We start from the raw sequence: 17943 nt of genomic DNA, 5'->3' as shown, positions 1-17943 counted from the left end.
GGTCCGGAAAATCGGCGGCAGAAGACATCAGTCTTCACCAAGGTAGCGCACAGCATTGCAGCTGTGCGCCATTGCTCCTCATGCACCACACGCTCCAGTCACTGATGGGTGCATGGCGCTGTGGGGGGGGGGCGCCCTGAGCAGCAATATAAACACCTTGGCTGGCTAAATTACATCACATATAACCCCCAGGGCTATATGGATGTATATTAACCCCTGCCAGATTCCTGAAAAAAGCGTGAGAAAAGTCCGCCGAGAAGGGGGCGGAGCCTATCTCCTCATCACACTGGCGCCATTTTCCCTCACAGCTCCGCTGGAAGGACGTCTCCCTGACTCTCCCCTGCAGTCCTGCACTACAGAAAAGGGTAAAACAAGAGGAGGGGGCACTAATTAGGCGCAGTATAATATACACAGCAGCTATAAAGGGAAAAACACTCTGTTGGTGTTATCCCAACATATATATATATATATAGCGCTCTGGTGTGTGCTGGCATACTCTCCCTCTGTCTCCCCAAAGGGCTAGTGGGGTCCTGTCCTCTATCAGAGCATTCCCTGTGTGTGTGCTGTGTGTCGGTACGACTGCGTCGACATGTATGAAGAGGAAAATGATGTGGAGGCGGAGCAATTGCCTGTAATGGTGATGTCACCCCCTAGGGAGTCGACACCTGAGTGGATGAGCTTATGGAAGGATTTACGTGAAAGTGTCAGCTCTTTACAAAAGACGGTTAATGACATGAGATAGCCGGCTACTCAGCTGGTGCCTGTCCAGGCGTCTCAAAGACCATCAGGGGCTCTAAAGCGCCCGCTACCTCAGATGGCAGATACAGACGCCGACACGGATACTGACTCCAGTGTCTACGATGAAGAGACGAATGTGACTTCCAGTAGGGCCACACGTTACATGATTGAGGCAATGAAAAATGTTTTACACATTTCTGATAGTACAAGTACCACTAAAAAGGGTATTATGTTTGGTGAGAAAAAACTACCTGTAGTTTTTCCTGCATCTGAGGAATTAAATGAAGTGTGTGATGAAGCGTGGGTTTCTCCCGATAAAAAACTGATAATTCCTAAAAAGTTATTGGCATCATACCCCTTCCCGCCATAAGGAACCTGCTGACAGAAAGCAGGAGAATATCCTAAAATGTATATACACTCACACGGGTGTTATACTGCGACCAGCAATCGCCTCAGCCTGGATGTGCAGTGCTGGGGTGGCTTGGTCGGATTCCCTGACTGAAAATATTGATACCCTGGATAGGGACAGTATATTACTGACTATAGAGCATTTAAAAGATGCATTTTTATATATGCGTGATGCACAGAGGGATATTTGCCGACTGGCATCAAGAGTAAGTGCGCTGTCCATATCTGCCAGAAGAGGGTTATGGACGCGGCAGTGGTCAGGTGATGCTGATTCCAAAAGGCATATGGAACTATTGCCTTATAAAGGGGAGGAGTTATTTGGGGTAGGTCTATCGGACCTGGTATCCACGGCAACTGCTGGGAAATCCACATTTTTACCCCAGGTAGCCTCTCAACATAAAAAGACGCCGTATTATCAGGCGCAGTCCTTTCGGCCCCATAAGGGCAAGCGGGCGAAAGGCTCCTCATTTCTGCCCCGTGGCAGAGGGAGAGGAAAAAGGCTGCAGCAAACAACCAGTTCCCAGGAACAGAAGCCCTCTCCCGCTTCTGCCAAGTCCTCAGCATGACGCTGGGGCTCTACAAGCGGACTCAGGCACGGTGGGGGCCCGTCTCAAGAATTTCAGCGCGCAGTGGGCTCACTCACAAGTGGACCCCTGGATCCTTCAGGTGGTATCTCAGGGGTACAAATAGGAATTCGAGACGTCTCCCCCTTGCCGTTTCCTAAAGTCTGCCTTACCGACGTCTCCCTCCGACAGGGAGGCAGTATTGGAAGCCATTCACAAGCTGTATTCACAGCAGGTGATAATCAAGGTACCCCTCCTGCAACAGGGAAAGGGGTATTATTCCACGCTGTTTGTGGTACCGAAGCCGGATGGCTCGGTGAGACCTATTTTAAATCTAAAATCTTTGAACACTTACATACAGAGGTTCAAATTCAAGATGGAGTCACTCAGAGCGGTGATCGCGAACCTGGAAGAAGGGGATTATATGGTGTCTCTGGACATCAAGGATGCTTACCTCCATGTCCCAATTTACCCTTCTCACCAAGGGTACCTCAGGTTTGTGGTACAGAACTGCCACTATCCGTTTCAGACGCTGCCGTTTGGATTGTCCACGGCGCCTCGGGTCTTTACCAAAGTAATGGCCGAAATGATGATACTCCTTCGAAGGAAGGGAGTTTTAATTATCCCTTACTTGGACGATCTCCTGATAAGGGCAAGATCCAAGGAACAGTTGGTAGTCGGAGTAGCACTATCTCAGGTAGTGCTGCGGCAGCACGGGTGGATTCTCAATATCCCAAAATCGCAGCTGATCCCGACGACACGTCTTCTGTTCCTAGGGATGATCCTGGACACAGTCCAGATAAAGGTGTTTCTCCCGGAAGAGAAAGCCAGAGAGTTATCTGAGCTAGTCAGAAACCTCCTAAAACCAGGCCAAGTATCAGTGCACCAATGCACAAGGGTCCTGGGAAAAATGGTAGCTTCCTACGAAGCAATCCCATTCGGCAGATTCCACGCAAGAACATTCCAGTGGGACCTGCTGGACAAATGGTCCGGATCGCATCTTCAGATGCATCAGCGAATAACCCTGTCCCCAAGGACAAGGGTGTCTCTCCTGTGGTGGTTGCAGAGTGCTCATCTTCTAGAGGGCCGCAGATTCGGCATTCAGGACTGGGTTCTGGTGACCACGGATGCCAGCCTGCGAGGCTGGGGAGCAGTCACACAGGGAAGAAACTTCCAGGGCTTGTGGTCAAGCTTGGAGACATCACTTCACATAAATATCCTGGAGTTAAGAGCCATTTACAATGCTCTAAGCCAAGCAAGACCTCTGCTTCAAGGTCAACCGGTGCTGATCCAGTCGGACAACATCACGGCAGTCGCCCACGTAAACACACAGGGCGGCACAAGAAGCAGGAGGGCAATGGCAGAAGCTGCAAGGATTCTTCGCTGGGCGGAAAATCATGTGATAGCACTGTCGGCAGTGTTCATTCCGGGAGTGGACAACTGGGAAGCAGACTTCCTCAGCAGGCACGACCTCCACCCGGGAGAGTGGGGACTTCACCCAGAAGTCTTCCACATGATGATAAACCGTTGGGAAAAACCAAAGGTGGACATGATGGCGTCCCGCCTCAACAAAAAACTGGACAGGTATTGCGCCAGGTCAAGGGACCCTCAAGCAATAGCTGTGGACGCTCTGGTAACACCGTGGGTGTACCAGTCAGTGTATGTGTTCCCTCCTCTGCCTCTCATACCCAAGGTGCTGAGAATTATACGGCGGGGAGGAGTAAGATCTTTTCTCGTGGCTCCGGATTGGCCAAGAAGGACTTGGTACCCGGAACTTCAAGAGATGCTCACAGAGGACCCGTGGCCTCTACCTCTGAGAAGGGACCTGCTCCAGCAGGGACCCTGTCTGTTCCAAGACTTACCGCGGCTGCGTTTGACGGCATGGCGGTTGAACGCCGGATCCTAAAGGAAAAAGGCATTCCAGACGAAGTCATCCCTACTTTGATAAAAGCCAGAAAGGATGTAACCGCAAAGCATTATCACCGCATCTCAGGGACGTGCGGTGAGCTAAGTGGCTCAGGAGGCACTGGCAAGCCCCAGAGACAGATTTACATACAATATAGGAGCCAAAGCGTCCATCTGGGCATTATGCACAGGTGCAGCTGTATAAACTCCTGGAAATTTGGTGAGTTTTGATCAGAGATGTTCAGAAAAGATAGACAGGTGAGGCACTGCCTCACCTGCCATAGACTTTTTACTCCAGAGTTTGGGCTATAAAAATCATTACAATAATGCAAAGAAGATATTTCAAACAAATTATTTGTATTTTTCATATACTTTATAGAGTCAAAACACTGGCACAAACGATAGTATGACAGGAAAGGCTCTGCCTCACCTGCCTCACCCCACCGCACGTCACTGCCGCATCTGGCGGAAATATGTTGCGTGGTGCGAGGCCAAAAAGGCCCCGACGGAGGAATTTCAATTGGGTCGATTCCTGCATTTCCTGCAAGCAGGAGTGTCTATGGGCCTAAAATTAGGATCCATTAAGGTCCAGATTTCGGCCCTGTCGATTTTCTTTCAGAGAGAACTGGCTTCAGTGCCTGAAGTCCAGACGTTTGTTAAGGGAATGCTACATATACAGCCTCCTTTTGTGCCTCCAGTGGCACCCTGGGATCTGAATGTTGTTTTGGATTTCCTAAAATCACATTGGTTTGAACCACTCAACACTGTGGAATTAAAATATCTCACATGGAAAGTGGTCATGTTGTTGGCCCTGGCTTCAGCCAGGCGTGTGCCCGAATTGGCGGCTTTATCCTGTAAAAGCCCTTACCTGATTTTTTCATACGGACAGGGCAGAATTGAGGACTCGTCCTCAATTTCTCCCAAAGGTGGTTTCAGCGTTTCATCTGAACCAGCCTATTGTGGTACCTGCGGCTACTAAGGACTTGGAGGACTCCAAGTTGCTGGACGTTGTCAGGGCCCTGAAAATATATGTTTCCAGGACGGCTGGAGTCAGAAAATCTGACTAGCTATTTATCCTGTACGCACCCAACAAGCTGGGTGCTCCTGCTTCTAAGCAGACTATTGCTCGCTGGATTTGTAGTACAATTCAGCTTGCGCATTCTGTGGCAGGCCTGCCACAGCCAAAATATGTAAAAGCCCACTCCACAAGGAAGGTGGGCTCATCTTGGGCGGCTGCCCGAGGGGTCTCGGCTTTACAACTCTGCCGAGCTGCTACTTGGTCAGGGTCAAATACTTTTGTAAAATTTTACAAATTTGACACTCTGGCTAAGGAGGACCTGGAGTTTTCTCACTCGGTGCTGCAGAGTCATCCGCACTCTCCCGCCCTTACGGAGTTCCCAGCATCCACTAGGACGTCAGAGAAAATAAGAATTTACTTACCGATAATTCTATTTCTCGTAGTCCGTAGTGGATGCTGGGCGCCCATCCCAAGTGCGGATTATCTGCAATACTTGTACATAGTTATTGTTAACAAATCGGGTTATTGTTGTTGTGAGCCATCTATCCAGAGGCTCCTCTGTTATCATGCTATTAACTGGGTTCATATCACAAGTTGTACGGTGTGGCTGGTATGAGTCTTACCCGGGATTCAAAATCCTTCCTTATTGTGTACGCTCGTCCGGGCACAGTATCCTAACTGAGGCTTGGAGGAGGGTCATAGGGGGAGGAGCCAGTGCACACCAGGTAGTCCTAAAGCTTTTCTTTTTGTGCCCAGTCTCCTGCGGAGCCCCTATTCCCCATGGTCCTTACGGAGTTCCCAGCATCCACTACGGACTACGAGAAATAGAATTATCGGTAAGTAAATTCTTATTTTGGCCCCAGTGTACCATGTCAGACTTATAAAATGTGCAGTATACTGTATATGCTGAGAGCAAAGACCATTCCATAATCGAGCAATACCTTGTTCATACCAGTTAGAATAACATAACCCTGCATGATGACTACATTTCCATAGTGTTGTGTAATGTGGTCATTGATGAGGGAGAATGAGAGTACCTTTAGGATTAGGTAGTGGTTTAGGACTAATGTTGGCACTAGAGGATGAATTGATAAATATACACCAATCGGCAACAGCGTTAAAACTGCTGACAGGTATAGTGAATACCATTGATTACCTTGTTGCAATGGCACCTGTCAGGGGTGGGATATATTAAGCAGCACGTGAACCCTCGGTTCTTGAAGGTAATGTGTTGCAAGCAGGAAACACAAGTAAGTGTAAGGATCAGCGCAATGTTTGGGATGCCCGCTGTCAGAATACCGACAGCGGCATCCCGTGATCAAATCCCTACACAGACAAATTTAAAAAGCTAACCCTGATCCCTAACCCACCTTTCCAGCAGCCTGACCCTAACCCTCCCTAGTGGTCTTACCTTTCCTGCGTACCGTCAAATCCTTGTTTGGTATCCCGGCGCCAGGATAGTTACCAATGTCTGGCTCCCGGCGCCGGCATTCTCTCTCCACCCCTGGTAATACCAGTAGATGAACGGCGGCCGCTGGTGATGAAGCGGGAGCGCGCATCAGCGCTCATCGCTGGGGCATACACACTGTGCGGTTTTGAGCTGAAAGCAGCTCAACATACCAAAAGTGACCTGCATTCAGCTCAAAATCGCCCAGTGTGCCTGGGCCTTTACAGGACTTAAAAGATCTGCTGCTGAAGTCCTAGTGCCAGATACCTCAGGACAGCTTCAGAGGTCTTGTGAAGCAGTGGCATCAGAAGGGGGTTGCAGCCCGCAGCCAGGTGTTGCCCACAGAGGGTGTGACACCAAAATGCCGGTTACTGCAGTGTGACATTCTCCTGCAGCATCCAGCGCCTGTCATAGAGGAGCAGACACGTCTCCAAGGATACTGGGCTGCACCTGGAGTGATGTCACCGGGATTCCTGTCCTGGTCGCACCCCATTAATTTAAGCCACACCCCATTTTTTTGAGTCGCGCAAGGGGGGTGGGGGGGGGGGGGGTGTAACAGAGTATGCACCGGGTGTCATCAGACCTAGTGACGCCTAGTGAAGTCCATGCCTCGATGGGTAGGCAGGTAGTTTTAATGTTACATCTGATAAGTAAATGTGTGACATCTGAACACGGTACTGTAAAACATAATTGTTTGCATAGATTAGTTGTTTAGAAAAAAACAACAAAAGAAAGTTGGAAAGTAGACTCTTGTGTGGGAGCACGAAATTCAGAGGAATAAGTGTATCTTAATAAATACTGGTAAGAAATAACTTAATTTGTTCAAAAAAAGGGGTAATTAAGGAGTGAAATATACGTGAATAGTAAAGCTACGCGAAAATATAGCACTATATAAAGATTAATTCATATGGTTTCCAATACCACAATGAAAAGCCGGAATCCAAATCTTTGGGCTAGTGGATTTACTGTAATCACAATGACATTTTTGCGTAATATATGACCATCATTTATTCTACAGCAATCCTTTTCAGGATTATTTTAGCGTAGAGAATTGAATCATAAGTCATACAGAACCGAGTGCTAGTTGGTATTAATAGGGATCCCTCTAGATCGGGCAGAAGACGTTCTGTGATCAAGCTTTACTGCGAAACGTACGTCACACTCCGTGATCACGTGGTGCGCACACGTGATCGCAACAACCGGAACCCAGGGACAGTTAACCAGGCAAGGCGCTTAGCCGCCGAGATACGGAGGACACACCGCGACCACACGCTGCATCTGGAGAGCAGCGGCTGCACGCGGACTACAGCTGATAATCTCCCCACACCCTCCACATAGAAGCCAGTACACGGCTTCACTTCCAGCGCACCTCTAGAGCCAGTTACCAGCGGCGATCGGCCGCAGACAGCCTCCACAGCAGGATCGATAGTGGTATCGTATGAACTCATACCCTGTACTTCATAAATACTCAATACTGTCTTATCAGGGTAATAATTCACTTTAAAGGCTATGCACTGAGAGGTTTTCCGTAATCTAGCTGCTCCAAGAGGTGCTGGAGCTGTGAGGTATATGAAAGGTGTTGGGAGCAATTTGGCATGTGTTGAGAGCTACTTGGCATTTTCATTGGTGGTATTAAAAGCCAAAGAGCAGATTATTGTGCAATGAACTTCCAAGCTGTGGTTTTTGTATCAATTTTGCAGCACACTGCTATTTGACTATTACTGCCTGCTACGGCTAATGAATAATACCTTCAGCTGCCTATCTGCTCTTTTTTCGCTCTTTTTTTTTTTTCGCTCTTTTTTTTTTTCTCATTATAAGCCTCTCAGACCCATTGCAAAAAAAAATTTCTTTGCTCAAAGAGACTTATGTATAGTGAGAACTATTGATTGGTGATATAAATTAAGGGGCCACATATACTATATTATTGGTTTCATTGCCCCATTGAATATCACCACTCTATCCTGTTTTAATATTTGCAGCATATTGCTATTTAATTGTTATTATGCACATTACTGCCTATTATAACTATTGAACAACACTTTCAGCTGTTTATCTGCTCCTTTTCTTCTCATTATAGCCTCTTTGACACAGTGTAGGAATTCTTTCCCAAGTTTTAGAGGCTCATATATAGTGAGATTTATTGGCTGGTGGTATAAAGTAAGGGGCTACATACACTGTAATACTGGTGGTATTGCCTCATTGAGTATCACCACTCTATCCTGGCTATGCAAGTGAACAAAACATTCCCTTGCATTTGATAATTGTCCTCAATATTAATTATATAGTGGACATCTCTGCATATAATTTTTGCACATGATGATTGTCCCACTATTATTTATTGTATTTTGCTGTAATCTCATTCCCTATTTTTGGGCATAAGACTAATACAGATTTTTGAACACACGATTGACCCAGATCAATTGAAATATTTATTCGGGGGCGATACGGGTATTGGGATCGATTGAACGGGCAGATTAAACTATTGCGGACATACCCCACTGGAGATGCCCGATCTCGTCTGATCTTGGAAGCCAAGCAGTGGAGGGCCGGGTCAGTACTCGGATGGGAGACCACCTTGGAACACCCTGGTACTGCAAAAAATTCTTCTGCCCGATCTAGAGGGATCCCTATTAATACCAACTAGCACTCGGTTCTGTATGACTTATGATTCAATTCTCTACGCTAAAATAATCCTGAATAGGATTGATGTAGAATAAATGATGGTCATATATTACGCAAAAACGTCATTGTGATTGCAGTAAATCCACTAGCCCAAAGATTTGGATTCCGGCTTTTCATTGTGGTATTGGAAACCATATGAATTATTCTTTATATAGTGCTATATTTTCGCGTAGCTTTACTATTCACGTATATTTCACTCCTTAATTACCCATTTTTTTGAACAAATTAAGTTATTTCTTACCAGTATTGATTAAGATACACTTATTCCTCTGAATTGAGTGCTCCCACACAAAAGTCTACTTTCCAACTTTCTTTTGTTGGTTTTTTCTAGTCGATACCCTCTTGATTCTCGGGAGCACCACTGATAGCAACTTATATCTGCATAAAGAAATTAATTTTTTTCCACATGCACAGGGTTGCTGTATCCATAAGCAAATTAGCATCATAAATCAGTTTTTTCAGAGGACATTAATAATAACTGATTACAGACGAGTGCGGCCCCAAAATAAGTTCTTCTCAAACCATAGATTAGTTGTTGAAAGCTTTGAATATGGTTTGTAAGTTTAGTACATCCGATATAAAGAAGTCCCTTTTTCTGTAGTAATAGATGAAGAATTCCATAGAGCTATGTAAGAGAGACAAGTTATATTCCTGCCTGTCCATGTCACTTGTTAGGGTAAAGGTCCAGCATGTGCAGCGGTCTGTAGGTTAATAATTAACACATACAAACACCCAGCTCTATATGTTATATGTGTAGTCCCAAATGTTGCTTAACTGTGTCTGATCCGTACAAAGTACATAACATTATCCGGAGAGACATTGACATTACTATGTGTGTGAAAGTGTTCAGTTTTATGTTCATCCATAGTTTCCTGGGTGTCGTAGTAGTAGTCAGGACCAGACTATTGTATATGTTCTACTTTAAGTTTATCATCTAATAGTGTTTGTTTCACGTGTTGTCCACTGGTTTCGCTGTTTGTGTTTAGATTTATTTTACATTTCACAGCATCTCCTGATGTTCGCTTTATGCTGCTTTGACTATATTAAATGTAGTTTCACATCCAATTCAACTTGTATCTTTGTGTGCTAAATATAGTGTCATTTTCTCTATTGTTTATTTTTTAGGGTCTCTGAACTCAGGAGCTGTAGAAATGAAACGCTTCTTACGGGCTGGTCATGACTCCGTGAGGGAGAGGCTCAAGCGGGACTTGTTCCAATTTAACAAGGTGTTGTATATTAGGAGATAAGGGACCCCAGAACAACACTGTCCTGATTTTATAGATCACAGATGTGAAATGCCTTTTTGCCTATCAGATCTGATTATATCCTTTATTGCACAGTAGCGTATGATATGTGACTGGCAGTCCTATTTTGAATTAAGTGTCCCATCTAGTACTACTTTTTTGTTGTTGTACAGTATTGCATCTATTTATTTACATTGTATAAGTCACAGATCTGAAAGACATGCCCACAATTTCATATAGTCACACCCATTTTGTTCACAAGTAATTGGGACTGTCCTGTAAAATACAGTAGTGTTGAGTTTTCCATTTGTGTCGTAACATTAATATCGTTTTGTGATATCTCGGAGACATTTATCAAACTTTGCGAGTGATAAAGTGGAGAGAGATAAAATACCATGTTGCAGTGTTCGAAAAATGGCAGCTGATTGGTAAATTATCTCCCTCCAAGCTTTGATGTATCTCCCCCTTTCTCAGTGATTATATTTTATTTGTTATAAGTAGTAAATGAGAAAAATCATTCTATATGTTTATATATTTATTTTGATCTAATTCTAGACACAAATATTGTATTTAAAAGTGTGGTAATGGCTGTGTTTAGGGTGTGCAGGAAACATACTGTTCATTAAGTCCCCTGTTTTATTTCCTCACAGAACAAAGTAAAACTCACTGTAAAGTGCCAGTTACACCATTTATCAAACACAATCACATTAGACATGCAGTTGTAACCAACGGTTGAGTTGGATGTGGGGCTCTCTACAGAGCCCTTGCATACACTTGCAGTCAATGTAAAAAGAGCAGACCACAACCAAAATAAAAACATTAAAATAAAGTGCAATGCTGTGCATGTTCCCAACCACTGTAGTTATATTATCATTGGACCCAATGGGCTTTATTCCCATACCACTAAAAATGGCGCTTCTGGCTGTAATAATGAGCCTAAGTGCAAAAGCACTGCTCTACTACATTGACTACAATGACCTTAGACATTTTCTATATGTGGAGTAGAAAAATACATATGCTCTTCTCAGTACAGAGAGTGAGTTACACATAATTATCGCTCATTTTTGTCATCTGTAAGATCTAGGTTTTATGTTCTATTTATCGGCATAGACAGGGTTAAGGCTGTCATGAATGTCATAGTAGTTTGTAGCTGACCTCTGTGTCATACCTTTCCTGGCAGCTACTCTAGACTGGTTTTAATACATAGATCATTTGTTTGCCAGTCGTGGACAAGTTAAGACTGGCATACAAACCCGCTTGTCTTGTTCTTGAACTTAGAAATTAGCAAGTACATAAGTAGCAGTATACTGTAGGTATGTGAATGAAATCAGCAAGTAGTGATCATATGTGGCATTTGGTTCATATTGGTCTGTATTGGGTGCAGTGGAATGGATCATGTAAAGTAAGTGGGTCAAGATATCGCAGTAGTACAGCGCTATATATGGCATAAAAAGTACAAGGCTGCAGACTGATTTTATAAAAGTAACTGAAATCAAAGTGACTTGTAATGTTTATTATAATGTACAATATGGGGTGAATTATTCTTTATAATACACACGTTTTCCAAATGACCACTGGAGTGACAACACAGCAGAGTCTCTCTTCCTCATGCCTCTCTCACTCTCTAGTCCCGTCCCCACATTTCTCTCCAGCCGCCTTCATGCCACCCCTTCATCCTTCTCTCTCTCTCTCTCTCTCTCCACATGACCACCTTGTGTGTCTCTCTCTCTCTCGCCACATGACCACCTTGTGTGTGTCTCTCTCTCTCTCTCTCTCTCTCTCTCTCTCTCTCTCTCTCTCTCTCTCTCTGTAGCCACATGGCCCTCAACTTTTCTCTCCCCAGCCTTATGACCCCCTTCCTCGTGTTTGCAACCATTTCTTATATACATGGAACACACAACAATAGTGGAATTGGCGCCCTAGAGGGAGTACAATTCTAGCCACTATTTATTATTAATACTCATTAATATACCTCACTAAAAGCATAAAATAGACAGTGAGTTCCAATATACAAATTTTTTTGTTAATAAAATTACTAAAATGACAACCATGTCCTTAATCACAAATACATATAGGAAATAACAGCCTCCTATGCAATATTGGAGGTTTAGTTTCTCGTAGATGTACAGATTTTCTTTTGTGATATCCTCCTTCCAATAATGCAGATTGGAAGTTACATCAGAACATAATAGAATACTCAACGCGTTTCGTCTTACAAAGAGACTTCATCAGGGGTGTATCTCTATTTGAAAAATATGCTCTTAAGACAATATTTCTAGACACCATATTTACCAACCCGGCCTCACAAGGTTGGAAAGGTGGGTGTTTATGCCTGATTGATACTTAGGGTGTTGAGATGGTAGAAAGATTCACCAGGAAAAAAACTCTGAATCATTCAACCAACTGTTGTAATGAGTAGTATATCCTAGTATCATGTGACTGACACACACACACACACACACGCGTGTCGTTACTATCTGAATAATATGTCTTTTCAGAGGATAGTGAGCTGCCAGTCGTGTCTCTGTAGTTACTGTCGGATAGTTATGTAGAACTCTGCCAAATGTTCCACTGCAGGTTATGTTTTGAAAGCATCCAGTGCGCGGTCATTTTACACACTGCACATTATTATCATCATATTGTATCTTCCAGATATATTAACATGAACAATGAGAGATATCTGTACTAGAAGTCTTTGAGCGAAGAATTGGGTGTACACACTAAATGATGGTTTTGACAAGCTATTGGTGCCCATACACTTGTGAGTAATCAAAGGATTGTATGCACATTTTAGGTACCTTGAGACGTGATGCTCAAATGTCGCATCTCAAGATAGTATGTGCTACACTTAATATTTCGCGCATCGCGGTGCGATCGCATGTGGTTTTTAAGGCTCCCACTCGACGGTGACATGCCAATCACGTGATTACCATGCGATCTATCGTATGATCGCATGGTAATCACTTTTGCAGTTCAGGTGTGATGCCCCGCGATGTCGCGGGGCATCGCACAAGTGTATGGGCACCATATCATTAATTGGATCTAGACACGATATATCATAAAGTGTTTATCTAGCATTAGCAATTTTGCAGACAGGCACATTTTATTTAGCCTCCCCCGCATTCCCTTATTTCCCTTTTATAATTATGAACAGAGCTGAAGTGTCATAGCATAGAATAAGCAGATCACAGAACAGCTATGAGGACTAATAGAACTTGTCCTATATTTCTTAATCTTGTTCTGTCCTTTGCTTTTGTAGCTGTTCTGTGTGCACTATATATATTCTTCTTTCCATAGAGATCGGCCACCTGTTAAAATAAAAATGGAATGCAGACAAACTATGCATGTTTATACAGTCCATTGAAACCCTCAAACATTGGTGGTTATTTAAAGCCCAATATGCATTAACTTAGTTTATTGAATTTAGTGCAAAAATAGAATGCTGAAGCTGATATTTCATTGATACAAGCTTCAGCACCCATAAGATTTGTTGTAAATAACCCCTTTTTTTGTTTTAACGATCCTAAAGTCTGTTAAAAATCTTAACTGTACATGGTAAGACTAGACAAACATACAATAGTTTAATTATATGGCCATAAATCATATGGATATGTGGGTATTTTCTGGGTACGTTGTTTAAATAAAATATTATTATTATTATTATTATTAATAGTAGTAATATTGCTAAAAAGTTGTCAAAGTTTAATTCTGTAAAAATGGGTCTTGGGCAAGAGGTTGTTGTTTAGTTCTCAGTGGTTTTTTTTATTTTTTATTTGTGGGGGTTGGGAGGGGTGCTGCCTAGGTTCTCAATCTATGCCATGTAAACCTCAAAGAACAACTCGTATAGAAGGAGAAACTGTTGTAGAGGAATGTGGGTTTGTTTTATTTTGTTTTCTTGTGTTTCAGTTGTCCGTAACCTCGTTCTCATGTTTTCTCTGTTTTGGTTTTATTCTGTTGGCAGACGGTAGAACATGGATTTCCCAACCAGCCCAGTGCCCTTGGGTTCAGCGACTCTCTGCGTCTTATGGCCATTGGAACCCGCTCTGGAGCTATTAAAATGTATCCTTTCCCCTCTGTGGTGTTCCCTATGGCCACCTGCACAGCTTTGGCTTAAGTTTGTAATGATGTTTCAAGATTCTCCATAGCATTAAAGGGTTGTGTTCCATAGATAAGCTAATTTGGAAAACAAAGCGTTAAAATGAATGCATAGCTAAGATTTTACAGTTCTTATCTAAATGTTTCTGTTTTTATTTAAACCCTGACCTTAATCTTGCTAAATTGGAGGCAGTCATCTTCACATTGAAACATTGATTCCAGTTGGTAAATCAGAGAGTGGCTAGTGTATTTCAAACCTGGCTATGTGCCGCGCAGGAGATGTTCTGACAGGTTAAGTGCACTTGATGATGCTAAGTAAATATCGGATACCCTTCCTCTTTTCCCGTTACTAAGGGATTGCACGGATTTAAGTGGCTGTGTCTTTGTTTTATGATTATATTGTTCACTGATTTTGAAAACTGCAAATAAAAACGTTTAGTACATTAGTACAAAGCGCAGATAATTTGCTCAACCGTATATGCTAATAACACAACTCACCTTGCCGTAGACACTGCTCTTCTTTCTGTCGTGCCTTTGATGGTTAATAAACAGCTGGTTAAAGATGCATTTAAGCTACTTAGTTACATTACACGACAATGGCAGATGTATTAAGACTGGAGAAGTGATAAAGCAGTGATAAGTGGAAGACCAATCAATCATCAACCAATCAGCTCCCAATTGTCAAGTTACATATTGGAGCGGATTGGCTGGTGCGTTATCACCTTGCACTTACCACTGCTTTATCACTTTTTCAGGCTTAATACATCTGCCCCAATGTCTCCTGGCCAGCAGTCCGTTCATTATAATCCCTTAATGGCCAGGTAGTCCTTGAGGTCTTCATCAACCAGTTGCCGCAAGTACAGGTCTGTGGTGCAACATACTACCCAAGCACATGTAGTGCACATGCAGGGAATAGTTTCCAGAGGCACAAGCATCTCTTTTGCTTTTTGTTTGTTTTTCTTTGAGATTGTTTACTTTGTTGTCTGAGAGAGTCACTAGACCAGGCTTTTTCAACCAGTGTGCCGCAACCAGTTGCAAGGTGTGCCGCGGAGCCAGAGCAGCTTCTGACCTATGCCTTGAAAACGATGTGATATCATAGGTCACGGCCGCCGCGTCTCACCACTCAGCCAGCCTGCATACACATTTTCCAGTTCCCGCCTGCATACGCAGCTTTCCTTGCCCACCCACATTCATACCTGCCCAACCGCCCGCTGCTCAGTATTCGCGGAACTCCACTATGAACAACCCATGCCACTGAGGGACAGGGAGGAGGACACCTGATAATATTTGTTTTTTCTCTATCGTCCTAAGTGGATGCTGGGGTTCCTGAAAGGACCATGGGGAATAGCGGCTCCGCAGGAGACAGGGCACAAAAAAGTAAAGCTTTACTAGGTCAGGTGGTGTGCACTGGCTCCTCCCCCTATGACCCCCCTCCAGACTCCAGTTAGATTTTGTGCCCGAACGAGAAGGGTGCAATCTAGGTGGCTCTCCTAAAGAGCTGCTTAGAGAAAGTTTAGTTTAGGTTTTTTTCTTTACAGTGAGTCCTGCTGGCAACAGGATCACTGCAACGTGGGACTTAGGGGGAAAGTAGTAAACTCACCTGCATGCAGAGTGGATTTGCTGCTTGGCTACTGGACACCATTAGCTCCAGAGGGATCGAACACAGGCCCAGCCGTGGAGTCCGGTCCCGGAGCCGCGCCGCCGACCCCCTTGCAGATGCTGAAGCGTGAAGAGGTCCGGAAACCGGCGGCTGAAGACTCCTCAGTCTTCATAAGGTAGCGCACAGCACTGCAGCTGTGCGCCATTTTCCTCTCAGCACACTTCACTGGGCAGTCACTGAGGGTGCAGAGCGCTGGGGGGGGGGCGCTCTGAGAGGCAAATATAAACCTTATACAAGGCTAAAAATACCTCACATATAGCCCATAGGGGCTATATGGAGATATTTAACCCCTGCCTGACTGGAAAAATAGCGGGAGAAGAACCCGCCGAAAAAGGGGCGGGGCCTATCTCCTCAGCACACGGCGCCATTTTCTGTCACAGCTCCGCTGGTCAGAACGGCTCCCAGGTCTCTCCCCTGCACTGCACTACAGAAACAGGGTAAAACAGAGAGGGGGGGCACATTAATGGCTATATATATATATATTAAAGCAGCTATAAGGGAGCACTTAATATAAGGATATCCCTTGTATATATAGCGCTTTGTGGTGTGTGCTGGCAGACTCTCCCTCTGTCTCCCCAAAAGGGCTAGTGGGTCCTGTCTTCATTAGAGCATTCCCTGTGAGTTTGCGGTGTGTGTCGGTACGTGGTGTCGACATGTATGAGGACGATATTGGTGTGGAGGCGGAGCAATTGCCAAATATGCAGATGTCACCCCCCAGGGGGTCGACACCAGAATGGATGCCTTTATTTGTGGAATTACGTGATGGTTTATCTTCCCTTAAACAGTCAGTTGAGGACATGAGGCGGCCGGACAATCAATTAATGCCTGTCCAGGCGCCTCAAACACCGTCAGGGGCTGTAAAACGCCCTTTGCCTCAGTCGGTCGACACAGACCCAGACACGGGCACTGATTCCAGTGACGACGGTAGAAATTCAAACGTATTTTCCAGTAGGGCCACACGTTATATGATTTTGGCAATGAAGGAGACGTTACATTTAGCTGATACTACAGATACCGTAAAACAGGGTATTATGTATGGTGTGAAAAAACTACAAACAGTTTTTCCTGAATCAGAAGAATTAAATGACGTGTGTGATGAAGCGTGGGTTGCTCCTGATAAAAAGTTGATAATTTCAAAAAAGTTATTGGCATTATACCCTTTCCCGCCAGAGGTTAGGGCGCGCTGGGAAACACCCCCTAAGGTGGACAAGGCGCTCACACGCTTATCCAAACAAGTGGCGTTACCCTCTCCTGAGACGGCCGCACTTAAGGATCCATCAGATAGAAAGATGGAAGTTATTCAAAAGAATATATACACACATGCAGGTGTTATACTACGACCAGCTATAGCAACTGCCTGGATGTGCAGTGCTGGAGTAGTTTGGTCAGAATCCCTGATTGAAAATATTGATACCCTAGATAGGGACAATGTTTTACTGTCGTTAGAACAAATAAAGGATGCATTTATCTATATGCGTGATGCACAGAGGGATATTTGCACACTGGCATCTCGGGTGAGTGCTATGTCCATTTCAGCCAGAAGAGCCTTATGGACACGACAGTGGACAGGCGATGCGGATTCAAAACGTCACATGGAGGTTTTGCCGTATAAAGGGGAGGAGTTATTTGGAGTTGGTCTATCAGACTTGGTGGCCACGGCTACTGCCGGGAAATCCACTTTTTTACCTCAAGTCACTCCCCAACAGAGAAAGGCACCGACCTTTCAACCGCAGCCTTTTCGCTCCTACAAAAATAAGAGAGCAAAGGGCTTGTCGTACCTGCCACGAGGCAGAGGAAGAGGGAAGAGACACCAACAGGCAGCTCCTTCCCAGGAACAGAAGCCCTCCCCGGCTCCTGCAAAAACCTCAGCATGACGCTGGGGCCTCTCAAGCGGACTCGGGGACAGTGGGGGGCCGTCTCAAAAATTACAGCGCGCAGTGGGCTCACTCGCAGGTAGACCCCTGGATCCTGCAGATAATATCTCAGGGGTACAGGTTGGAATTAGAGACGGATCCTCCTCATCGTTTCCTGAAGTCTGCCTTACCAACCGTCTCTTCCGAAAGGGAGAGGGTGTTGGAAGCCATTCACAAGCTGTACGCTCAGCAGGTGATAGTCAAAGTACCCCTATTACAACAAGGAAAGGGGTATTATTCCACTCTATTTGTGGTACCGAAGCCGGATGG

The 17943-nt window shown here is 44.6% G+C and overlaps 1 protein-coding gene and 1 pseudogene across 6 annotated transcripts in view; both read left to right on the top strand.

Annotated features, from left to right (window-relative positions):
- Positions 1-17943, top strand: part of LLGL2 (LLGL scribble cell polarity complex component 2) — a 153002-nt gene that overhangs the window by 51994 nt on the left and 83065 nt on the right. For all 6 annotated transcript variants that reach the window (XM_063960613.1, XM_063960612.1, XM_063960610.1 and 3 more), the window contains exons 2-3: positions 9887-9987; positions 13967-14064. In XM_063960613.1, coding sequence (XP_063816683.1) covers positions 9913-9987; positions 13967-14064 — 173 coding nt within the window. In that variant the 5' untranslated portion in view covers positions 9887-9912. The remainder of the gene's footprint in view (positions 1-9886; positions 9988-13966; positions 14065-17943) is intronic.
- Positions 8560-8679, top strand: LOC134895926 (5S ribosomal RNA; annotated as a pseudogene).

This window comes from Pseudophryne corroboree, chromosome 3 (genome assembly GCF_028390025.1).
Source record: "Pseudophryne corroboree isolate aPseCor3 chromosome 3, aPseCor3.hap2, whole genome shotgun sequence".
Classification (NCBI taxonomy): Eukaryota; Metazoa; Chordata; class Amphibia; order Anura; family Myobatrachidae; genus Pseudophryne; species Pseudophryne corroboree.
Note: the sequence above shows the minus strand (reverse complement) of the source record. Positions and strands in the feature narration are given on the sequence as shown.